Genomic DNA, 12,159 nt, shown 5'->3' with positions numbered 1-12,159 from the left:
TTCTACTCCTTCTCCCCATTTGATGTCTTCCATCCTTGTTACTGTTTCAGATACAAGATCCGTTTGCAAAAAAGGGCACTGACCTCCTAGAGGTGGAGAGGAATCCATCGGACACCAGACAGGGGCCACTGGGTGAGGATTGGTCTTAATTTGTATCTCAATCTGGTCTGTTGATGTTGAAATAAATCCATGGGCCCCTTTAATCATTTAGAGTAGTAGATTGTTGTCTTCCAGCCTTTTCCACCACTGAGAAATGTGTTGATTTGCAACATTTCAGCATTTACGCAGGGGGACCAGCATTTCGACCTTTTTTTCCAAGCATCCAAAGCGGGAGAGATGTGTTCCACACTATAACATAAAATGAGTAGAAACACTGAATAGGTATCTTCTAAGATCCATGTGGCGGGTGGTGCTGTGGTCTAAACCCTTGAGCCTGGGGCTTGCCGACCCGTTGCTCGGTCCCACCTAGCAGTTCGAAATCACGTCAAATTGCAAGTAGATAAATAGGTACCACTCCAGCGGGAAGGTAAACGGCGTTTCCGTGCGCTGCTCTGGTTCGCCAGAAGCGGCTTAGTCATGCTGGCCACATGACCAGGAAGCTGTCTGCGGACAAATGCCGGCTCCCTTGGCCTATAGAGTGAGATGAGCGTGCAACCCCAGAGTCGTCTGCGACTGGACCTAACTGTCAGGGCTACCTTTACCTTTAAGATCCATGTGTAGTTAGGCATGCATTGCTGAATCTCGGAGACAAGCGTCCTGGCTTCCATCCCCCTTTATATCTTGCAGGTGAAGGAATGATTTCAGCAAGATCACCTCAGACATCTCCTCATTGCAGTGGAAGGGTAGCAGTTTCAGTGGAACAAGGTCAGGTAAGGAAAGGGAGACTGGGGGCAGTCTGGGTGCTCCTGCCCTCTCCTTCAGACTTTAGCAATCTCTCTCTCTTCCACTTCGCTTTCAAAGCTACTCAGTGAATGTTTTAATCCTGAGAATAAAGAGCCATGTCGCCTAGCAGTCAGCTATCAATTTTAGGTTCTTCCTTATTTTACATTCTTTTGCGCCAGAGTCAATTATCTAATGTCTGCCAGTTGCATCCTCTGAAGTTGGGAAACCTGGTCTCAGCTCCCTAGACGGTCCCATGCTTATTTTAGAGGCCACAGAGGGTCTATTTCCCACAATTCAGGTAGGTAGCCGTGTTGGTCTGATGCAGTCGAAATACATATAAAAAAATAAAAATTGTCCAGGAGTACCTTAGAGGCCAGCTAAGTTTGTTCTCTGTATAAGCTTTCGTGAGCATCCACGGGGTCTTGTCATGTGTGCAGCCTAGGATCTCCAGACACACTGCTCAGGCTTGCACCCCAGGGAGGTCACTTTGGTGCTGCTAATTCTGACTTCACCCCCGGAGGAACACTCCATTGCCTCTCGAGACAGACAGGTGCCAGCAAGACTTATTAGCAGCGTAAAAACCACTTACACAGATACTAAAATATAGGTAAAGGTAAAGGGACCCCTGACCATTAGGTCCAGTCGTGACCGACTCTGGGGTTGCAGCGCTCATCTCGCTTTATTGGCTGAGGGAGCCGGCGTACAGCTTCTGGGTCATGTGGCCAGCATGACTAAGCCGCTTCTGGCAAACCAGAGCAGCGCACGGAAATGCCGTTTACCTTCCCGCCGGAGCGGTACCTATTTATCTACTTGCACTTTGATGTGCTTTCGAACTGCTAGGTTGGCAGGAGCAGGGACCAAGCAACAGCAGCTCACCCCATTGTGGGGATTCGAACTGCCGACCTTCTGATCGGCAAGTCCTAGGCTCTGTGGTTTAACCCACAGCACCAACCACGTCCCAACTAAAATATAAATGCCCACTTTTAAAATGGGAAATAACCCACTTAAGACAGCACAGCACTTCATAGAATATATTGGACAGCAAATAGTAGTAGAAAGTTTTTATTCTTTCTATCAGGAGGACATAATTTCTTTTAATTTTAGGGTACAGTTTTCTTTGAGGATGTGGCTGTATACTTCACGGATGAGGAGTGGGCCCTGCTGAATCCTGACCAGAGAACACTGCATAACAGTGTCATGGAGGAGAACTGTGTGATCGTGGCGTCTCTTGGTATGGCTCCCCGTTGGATGATAATATCTGCTGTGAAATTCAATATGATGTTTTATGATGAATGATCTGATGCAGCTCAGTGGCACCACGTACAGCATTTCGACAAGTATTACTGTGTTGTCTCAGGACTCATACACCAGTTATGCCCTTCTAAAGAATTATCAGACTGGTCTGAACTTCCCAGGCCTTTGGAATGTGAGTTTCAGGGTTGTTGAGGGTAGAAGTAGCCCCTCGTTAATTTTCTGGTTGGCCAAAGGAAACCACTGACTTCAGCAATCCATCTCAGAAAAGAGGTGGGCTTTTACTCATCTCAGATTCCCATAGCTATATGCTGCTTTTGCCTTCATAGAAATATCTCTTCAAGAGTCCTCCCTACCCAGAGTCCTACCCACCCCTAATAATAATAATAATAATAATAATAATTTTTATTTATACAGTGGTGCCTCGCAAGACGAAATTAATTCGTTCCGCAAGTTTTTTCTTCTTGCGAGTTTTTTGTCTTGCGAAGCACGGTTTCCCATAGGAATGCATTGAAAATCAATTAATGCGTTCCTATGGAAACCGCCTTCAGACCAGGTCCGGGGACAGTCTGTCCCCCGACCTCTTCTGAAGGCTGGGGGGGGACAAGGGCTTTTCTTCCCACCCCCAGCATTTTAAAAAACCCTGGGACAGCGGAGGACTTCTCCGCTGTCCGGGGCGATTTAAAAGCCCCTGGGAAGGCAGGCAGGGGGGACAAAGACTTTTGCCCCCCGCCAGCCTTCAGAAGAGGTCCTGGACCTCTTCTGAAGGCGGGCGGGGGGCGAAAGTCTTTGCTTCCCCCCGCCTGCCTTCAAAAGCCGTCCGGGACAGGCTTTGCGGACCTCTCCGCAAGCAGCGGGAGCGCTCCGGCTGCTTGCGGAGAGTTGCCAGCATGCCGAAGCCTGCGCGCGCTGAGATCAGGGGGGAGCAAAGACATTTGCCCCCCCCCCGGCCTTCAGAAGAGGTCCAGGACCTCTTCTGAAGGCCGGCGGGGGGCAAAAGTCTTTGCTCCCCCCGCCTGCCTTCAAAAGCCGTCCGGGATAGCGGGAAGCGCTTCCCTGCTATCCCGGACTGCTTTTAAAATGCTGGCGGTGGGGAGCAAAGCCTTTCGGCCCCCGCCGGCCTTCCTGGACCTCTTCTGAAGGCCGGAGGGGGGGGGGAAGGCTTTGCTCCCCACCGCCAGCATTTAAAAGAGGTCCCCGGAGATTTCCCTATGGGCTTTCTTCTTGCGAAGCAAGCCCATAGGGAAATTCGTCTTGCGAAGCAACTCGCAAACGGAAAACCCTTTCGTCTTGCGGGTTTTCCGTCTTGCGAGGCATTCGTCTTGCGGGGCACCACTGTACCCCACCCTCCCTGGCCAGAGCCAGGCTCAGGGTGGCTAACACCAATAAAATTTCAGTAAAAACATAATAGGGAAAAAGAAAAAGAAAAAGAACAATTTAAAATACAGGTTAAAATGCAATTTAAAATGCAGCCGCCTTTTAAAAGTCAAAATCATAAAGGGGAGGGAAACATAAGGGTCAGACTGAGTCCAAACCAAAGGCCAGGCGGAACAGCTCTGTCTTGCAGGCCCTGCGGAAAGATGTCAAGTCCTGCAGGGCCCTAGTCTCTTGGGACAGAGCGTTCCACCAAGTTGGGGCCAGTACTGAAAAGGCCCTGGCCCTAGTTGAGACCAGTCTAACCGCTTTGTGACTTGGGACCTCCAAAATGTTGTCATTTGTGGACCTTAAGGTCCTCCGCGGGGCATACCAGGAGGTCCCGTAGGTATAATTTGTATAATTTGCTATTTGGCTTAACTGCCTTTCATGGGCAATTGCAGATGAACTTCAAAGTGATAAATCTCAGGCTCATCAGCTGATCAGCTCCAGGAGCCTCATCAGGTGACCTAGGCAGTTCCTGATGAAGGATTCCCTAATGCTGCTGATCCCAGTGGGGCATCCTGACAGAGACGATCAGCTGATGGTTACTGAGAGGGAGCCCCACCAGCAAGGAGCAATCAGGAGTGCATTTTAAGCTCCTCGTTCTTCATTTACAGCAACATTTTATCTTCCCACACCAGAAGTTGCAGGTCCAGCAGAAAACAACCTCACAGACCCTCATCAGACGCACGTGCCAGAGGTTCACCGCCTTTGCTTTAGCTAGAGAAGTCAGGGATTGCCCATGGAACTTCTAAGCCTAACCTTTACATTCTATCATATTTTCATCTTTTCTATTACTCCTCACAGTTCTGAAGAGAATGGACATGGTTGTATCATTTACCTGCACATCAACCTTGTGAAGTAGGCTAGACTGAAAGGGAGAGTGATTGGTCAAAGATGACCCAATGACTTTCGACACTAAGCCGAACCCAGTTTTACACAGGCCAGATTCAACAGTCTTTAGCGAGCCAGCTCTCAGTAAATGCTGGCGACCAAAGGGAGTTAATTCTGTAGTAAGATCTGCCTCTCATCTAAGTCCCTTCATTTCTTCCTTCGTCACAACCATTATTGGGCATTGTTCAGTAATTTGGGGTTCTGTTTCCTCCTAAGGATCTCTAATAAGTTTTTGTTGTCTTTGCAGAAGGTGACAAATTGGAAACCAAGAATCAGGGAGACCATGACAAACTCCACACAGTAGAGAAGCCATATGAATATCTGGAGTGTGGAGAGAGCATCTATCAGAGTTCCCATCAAGGAATTGACAACAAGGCGAAACTTTATCAGTGCTTGGAATGTGGGAAGAACTTCAGCTGGAAGAAAAATCTCACTTCCCATCAAAGAATTCATACCGAAGAGAAGCGATATCAGTGCTTGGATTGTGGAAAGAGCTTTAACAGAAGCACAGATTTCTGCCGTCATCAAAGAATTCATACAGGGGAGAGGCCGTACGAATGCTTAGAATGTGGAAAGAGCTTCAGTCAGAGCTCCAACCTCCACGCCCATCAAAGAATTCACAGTGGGAACAAACCCTACCAGTGTCTGGAATGTGGGATTGGCTTCACCACCAAGAGAAGTCTCACTTCTCATCAAAGAATTCATACCGGGGAGAGACCATATCAGTGTCTGGAATGTGGGAAGAGCTATAGCTGGAAGGACAGTCTCACTTCCCATCAAAGGATTCATACCGGGGAAAAACCTTATCAGTGCTTGGAGTGTGGAAAGAGCTTCCACAGAAGCACACATTTCCGCCGCCATCAAAGAATTCACAGCGGGGAGAAACCCTACCAGTGCTTGGAATGTGGGAAGACCTTCAGCTGGAAGGAAAGTCTCACTTCCCACCAGAGAATCCATACAGGGGAGAAACAATATCAGTGCTTGTAAATGTGGAAAGAGTTTTATTAAATGTACCATTTTCCATCTTCATCAAGGTATTCACAGCGGGAAGAATCCATATCAGTGCCAGGAGTGTGGCCCATCCTACTCTTTTTTTTGTAATAGGGCAACAAAAAGAAAATAATAGCACCTTCAAGACTTCGCACATGTATTCTGGCAGAAGAATGTGAGGTTTTGAGAAGGGGTTAAATGATGCTGCTGCTGCTGATGATGATAATTTATTATTTGTACCCCACCCATCTGGCTGGGTTTCCCCAGCCACTCTGGGCGGCTTCCAACAAAGTTTAAAAATACATTAAAATGTCACACATCAAAAACTTCCCTAAGCAGGGCTTTTGCTTGAAATTTCACTTGGTGGGACATTGCCCCAATAGACTCTTATGCTGTCTACAGTGCTTGGAGTTTGGAAAGAGCTTCAAAGAAACACAAATATCCATTGCCATCAATGAATTTAAAAGGGGGAAACTGTATTAACACTTGGGAGAGTGATGCTCACTTATCAGAGAAATCACATGGGGTGAATCCATAAAAATGCTTCCATCCCAATTTTTCCCTTCTTCCCATCAGGGAATTCGTATAGAGAGACATCATGCAAATTGGTCATATCCAGTGTTAATCTTGCTTAGAGTAGACCAAGGGGGTCCAGCTTTTTTTCGTGGCCCCCACAACATTCAAGCAGGAGGGAATCTCAAAGCCTTTTAAAAAAAATTCTGTGTGTTAACAAAAGCACCTACATCTGTTTGTGTATTAAATTTGTTTTAATAATTAAATATATTAAATATATGTGTATTTACTTAGGTACTGTATATTTCATTAATTTCCTTAATTGTGTATATTAAATAATATTAACTATATTGTGAACACTTCAATTTACAATATGGAAATTTAATTCATTCTGTGGCTCATGTGTTCTGCGATAAAGTATTCTTGCAGCCCCTTGGTATGAAAAGTTGGACCGCCCTGAAATTAACAGACCCAAGTTGTTGTGTTCATTAAGTTCAGTGGGTGCACTTTGGGCAGGATTAACATTAGATACAACCCACTGCTATGAATGGGGAAAGGAAATGCTTCAGGTAGGAAGTGAGCAACTAGAAACTGTCCATACTGTATCTTTATGTAATTATTATGTAATTTTTTATCTAAAAAATTGCAATAGGGACACTCTTGTTTTCCCTGATTAGTTTTTATCCATTGATGAGACTGTGCAGCAGGTGAATAAAGCCCTATAAGATAGATAGATAGATAGATAGATAGATAGATAGATAGATTTATATATATGCTCTGTGTCAATCGGTACTTCCTTATACCTGCCCTGAATCTCTCACCAGTCAGTTTCATGGGATAGCCTGAGCTTCTAGGACTATGAATGGGAGGAGAAAACTGCTTTCCACAAGTTCTCACCACGCCATTCAGGACTTTTTGCACATGTATGGTCACCCTCTTTCTTTGACTTCTATGCTAAAAGGCTGTCTAGGCTGTCTTGGCTGACAAGGCTAATTCATATCAAAGCTGCCACTCAGCTGTAGAAATGCTCATTGATTAAATTTTCAGACCAGAAGATCTTTTTCTTTTTTTACAATATGGTTTTATTTGTTTTTTCATCATTACAGTTTTCAACATTATTACAATCAAAAATTGAGACATTTACTTCCCTTCCACCTTTCCATGGCTTGATCTTTTACTGTCTTTTACCACTGCATATTCTAATCCATATCTTCTCTTTTCACATTTTATTTCCACATACTTTATACTGCTGAATTTATTCTAAACCTGCTGATGTATTGACCTGTTTACAATAATTCTCAGGTCATTTATTAGCCTATTGAGCTCACCTACATTTCCGACTAAATCTTAGCTATTTTTTCCCCTTTATGTAGGACACAGCGGTGACCATCTGGAACTGGGGTTCACCAGTTGTGTTCTGGTGGGGGATGCATGGGGGACATAGGAGCCAACTCCCATAGGCCAGGTTCCTTCAGGCCCCCCAATAAAATATTGGAGGGGGCTGCCCCCATGTTGACATGCCGTGGTATGTCCATGCCACATCATGTGATTGATTATGCAGGGTGGGGCTTACGACCCCCCCCCCAGTATTTTGTTCAAGTTGGCACCCCCTCTTCCACCTCCTCAAAAGCTCTGCCCCCATTTTTCTCCCAATTTAACTGGCTGATCTCCCCACATATCCACTTCCACCCAGGCTCCTTGCCCCTCCAGGCCCTCTGACTCCCCCCTTCACCCACAGCGCAAAGGGGAGCCCACCCCAGACTGGGAGGTAAACTCCAGATGCAGCCCTTACAGCAAAAGAAGGAATCCAGCCACTTCCCACGCCCCATGCAGCCTTTGCAGCAAAGGTGGAGGTGAAGGCGGGGGCAGGAAGCAGCTGGCAAGCTGCTCTGGAGCATGGGTGGGCAAACTAAGGCCCAGGGGCCATATCTGGCCCAATCGCCTTCTAAATCCGGCCCAGCGTGTTTTTACATGAGTAGAATGTGTCATTTTATTTAAAATGCATCTCTGGGTTATTTGTGGAGCATAGGAATTCCTTCTTCTTCCTCTTCCTCTTCCTCTTCCTCTTCTCCAAAATATAGTCCGGCCCCCCACAAGGTCTGAGGGACAGTGGACTGGCCCCCTGCTGAAAAAGTTTGCTGACCCCTGCCTGGGGGACCCAGTCCCCATCACCCGCTATTATTTTCCCCTCTAGGAAACCACCCCTCAACTTCAGGTTCACATTCGACTATTGTCATGAATGGGGCAGAAACATGTGCAATGGGTTCTGCCTCTGATTTCTTTCCAAAGTCTTTGCATTGCTTTCCACTTGCACCCACTGCAACCCCCCCTATGTTGGCTTGGGAACCCGAAGTGCCACTGAGTCTTCATCCGGCCAGTTGAGCCCCATCTGTGAGCGTTTCATCTTTGGCTCCTGCTTTGAGAGAGAGAGATAGTACTGCAAGGCCTCCTCAGGGTTAAAAGCAACTGAACTAGGTTCCTAGAGAGGAAAGGGGGGGGGGAATTAGGGAGGAGGGGGGCAGTCGGGATCCTCCAGTGCCAATGCAGCTCCGCCTTGTGTGGCTTCCTGCTTGCAGAGTGGGGGCGAAAGTGGGCTTTGACTTTCCCAGGAGCTGCATCGATGGCCCCTTCTGTAGCCTGGTGAGTGTCTCCCCAATTCGTGCAACACTGAGCTGAGCTCTAGGGAAATTCATCCTCAGTTGCACATTGAGTATGATGTAAGAATTTTATTGGACACCCAGCTGTCATTTCGCCTACTCTAGGGCATGTAAATAAATGCTGGATGACACCCCCAGGACACCCCAGCTCCTTCCCTGCACTCCCTAGGATAGAAACCCTTCCCCGAGCTGTCAAGTTCCTGAGCTGCAATAGAACGTTGAGAAAATGCCTTTATCTCCATTTCAAGACTGAATAAACGGCATCCATTTTTCCCCCTATAACAAATGCATTTAGCGTGCCACCTGGAAATTGTAACGAATTTTCCCTGTATGTAAAGTGTGTCCCCTAGGTGGAGACGTAATTTACTGCGTATCTTGATTTGTATCTACATGCTTATCTCCTGATCTGTAAATTAATGGCATTGTCAATGCCAGTGCCGCTGGTAAATCCTTTTTCTATGTACCTGGGAAGAGAGCAAATACTGGGAAATTAACTCAGTCACAAATGCTGAATACATATTAACTTGTCAATGAAATACCAATTTTCTGTAACCCACCCTAAACCAACTTCCCCAACAGAGCTCCCCCAACTCACCTTTCTGATGTGTACTGTCCTGTTTTTCTATGTACAACTGAGAGAGGGAGTTTGTACAACTGAGAGAGGGAGGAGCTGTGAGCAACAGAGCTGTTGGACGGATGCTGCACCTTATTTATGTATTTCTTTGTTACATTTACATACCACCTTTTCCTCCAATGAACTCAAGGTAGCAGATATGCTTCTTCCTCTCATCTTATCCTCACAACCACCCTGTGAGGTAGGTTGGGCTGAAAGGCAGTGACTGGCCAAAGGTCACCCAGTGGGCTTCTTGGTTGGATAGCAACTAGAACCCTAGTCTCTTCCAGGTCTTAGCTCTACACCAAACCAGCTACCTTCTGACCTTCAACCAGGTTGAAGGCTTTGATCCATGGCCCACACATGAAGGAACCTCCCCAGAAGCTCATCTTAGAGTCCTCTTGTCATTCACCTGCCCTTCGTTCTGATGGGTGGCTGGACTCATTCACATTTCCTTAGGGAAAATTTTCATGTCCTGACAGCGTAATAATTCACTCACCCTACAATGTCTTAAATTTTTAGGACTTGGCAGTGACTCCAGTAACAGCAGTCTTCGGCAGAAGCAAGAGAAGCTTCTTGGACCCTGTGGGAGGAAACAGATATCAAAGATGGAAGAGACAGACTCGGCTGGGCCTGAAGCAGTAAGAGGTCTGTTTATCATCCAGGCCAGGAGCCCTGGGGAACCGTGGGAAAGAACAGGATGGAAGATTCCAGGTGAGGACACCCTCAGCACAAATGTGCAATGCCAGAAGTTCAGGCATTTCCACTACCAGGAAGCCGAGGGGCCCCGAGAGGTTTGCAGCCGACTTCACCATCTTTGCCATCAGTGGCTGAAGCCGGAGAGATGCACCAAGACTGAGATGCTAGACCTGGTGATCCTGGAGCAGTTTCTGGCTGTTCTCCCCCCAGAGATGGAGAGCTGGGTGAGGGAATGTGGAGCAGAGACCAGTTCCCAGGCGGTGGCCCTAGCTGAAGGTTTCCTCCTAAGTCAAGCAGAGGACAAGAAGCAGGCAGAGCAGCAGGTGAGGTTGTCATCTGGATCAGGGGTCTCCCAAACTGTGGAATGTGAGCTGCTAGTGGTCCATGAGTTTTATTCAGTTGATCAACGTTAAATATTTATATTTACTTTTAATTGCGTCTTGGTTGCTTATTTTATTTCTTGTATTTTAATGCATAACAAATTGAATTCTGTGGAACACAGAAAATGAAAGCATCCAAGGAAAAACAAAAAAAAAATCCTTCCAGTAGCACCTTAAAGACCAACTTAGTTCTTGGTATGAGCTTTCGTGTGCATGCACACTTCTTCAGAGCACACGAAAGCTCATACCAAGAACTAACTTAGTTGGTCTTTAAGGTGCTACTGGAAGGAATTTTTTTTGTTTTGACTATGGCAGACCAACACGGCTACCTATCTGTAACTGCATCCAAGGAAAGACTTCTAATAACCCTTCAGGTTTCTGCCTCTGCTGTTCCTTTTCCAATCCTTCTCCAAAGTTGACGTCTCCAATTCTTATTGTTGTTTCAGGTTACAGGTCTATTTGCCAAAGCCGGCCTGGATTTCCCAGAGGCAGAGAGGGCTCCATCAGACACTGGACAGGGGCTACCGGGTAAGAACTCCCTTGTTAGAACAGCTACATTGGCTTGCAGTCTGATTCCAGGTGCAATTCAAAGTGCTGGTTATGAGCTATAAAACCCTATACTGCTTAGGTCCAAGTTATCTGAAAGACCATATTTCCTTTGGGAATTGACTGTTTTTAAATGAAAGGGCTTTTACTAGTGGAAAAGGGCTTTTACTAGTGCTGTGCTGTTTTTAATATCTGTATCTTAATAGGTTTGTTTTTATATTGTTTTAATTCTCCTAGAGTTTAACCAACATTTTAATTACCGGTGTTCTCTTTTTATGTTTTAGTTTTTTGTATTTCATCTGTGTGGTTATAATTAATGTAAGCTGCCTCAAGTCCTGGTCTGGGGATAAGACGGGATATAAATAAATATAATAATGACTGATGGGATGTTTCAATTGGGTTTATCTTGGTCAAGTGTTAAATAAATCCACAGGCTCCTTTAATCTTTTGGGGGAAGAAACAGGCAGCCTAGGGCCCAGAGCCCAGGGAAGAGATGTCCTTTCACACACATATAAAATGGAATATAAGGCTCTGAAATATGCTTAACAGATAAAAAAATTTCTAACACCCATGTGTATTTAGGGATGCATCGATTAACCTATGAGAGGAGCAAGTGCTCCTGGCTTATCACCAGCTTTTTCTCTCTCAGGTGATGAAATGATGCTGGCAAGACCTCATCAGCCACCTCTGCTTCGTGGTGAAGGGGAAGCAGTTGCTATTGAACTGGATCAGGTAGGGAGGACAGATCACAGGAGGCAGGCTGGAGGCAGGCTACTCGGTCCCCACCTCCCTAGGCCTGAACTGAAATCCCTGCTTCTTGGTTCTTCTGTCAGAACTGCCTGCAAGGAAGTGAAATATTTAAATCATTCCATAGAATTCAAATTGTAACATGATAAAATACAATATAAGGGATGCGGGTGGCGCTGTGGGTAAAACCTCAGTGCCTAGGACTTGCCGATCACATGGTCGGCAGTTCGAATCCCCGCGGCGGGGTGAGCTCCCGTCGTTCGGTCCCAGCTCCTGCCCACCTAGCAGTTCGAAAGCACCCCCAAGTGCAAGTAGATAAATAGGTACCGCTTTATAGCGGAAAGGTAAACGGCGTTTCCGTGCGCTGCGCTGGTGCTGGCTCGCCAGAGCAGCTTCGTCACGCTGGCCACGTGACCCGGAAGTGTCTTCGGACAGCGCTGGCTCCCGGCCTCTTAAGCGAGATGAGCACGCAACCCCAGAGTCGGACACAACTGGCCCATACGGGTAGGGGTACCTTTACCTTTACCTTAAAATACAATATAGGAAATAAAAGTACAATTAAAAATCATAC

At 46.4% G+C, this 12,159-nt stretch overlaps 1 protein-coding gene across 1 annotated transcript in view; it reads left to right on the top strand.

The window, feature by feature from the left end:
• The window catches only part of LOC114591142 (uncharacterized), a 33,150-nt gene that overhangs the window by 2,519 nt on the left and 18,472 nt on the right, over nucleotides 1-12,159 (top strand). Inside the window, 7 exon segments of the mRNA XM_077923628.1 lie at nucleotides 51-132; nucleotides 787-869; nucleotides 1,987-2,113; nucleotides 4,691-5,427; nucleotides 5,429-5,558; nucleotides 9,739-10,238; nucleotides 10,749-10,823. Coding sequence (XP_077779754.1) covers nucleotides 51-132; nucleotides 787-869; nucleotides 1,987-2,113; nucleotides 4,691-5,427; nucleotides 5,429-5,558; nucleotides 9,739-10,238; nucleotides 10,749-10,823 — 1,734 coding nt within the window.

The sequence above is a fragment of the Podarcis muralis genome, chromosome 2 (genome assembly GCF_964188315.1).
Source record: "Podarcis muralis chromosome 2, rPodMur119.hap1.1, whole genome shotgun sequence".
Lineage (NCBI taxonomy): Eukaryota > Metazoa > Chordata > Lepidosauria > Squamata > Lacertidae > Podarcis > Podarcis muralis.
Note: the sequence above shows the minus strand (reverse complement) of the source record. Positions and strands in the feature narration are given on the sequence as shown.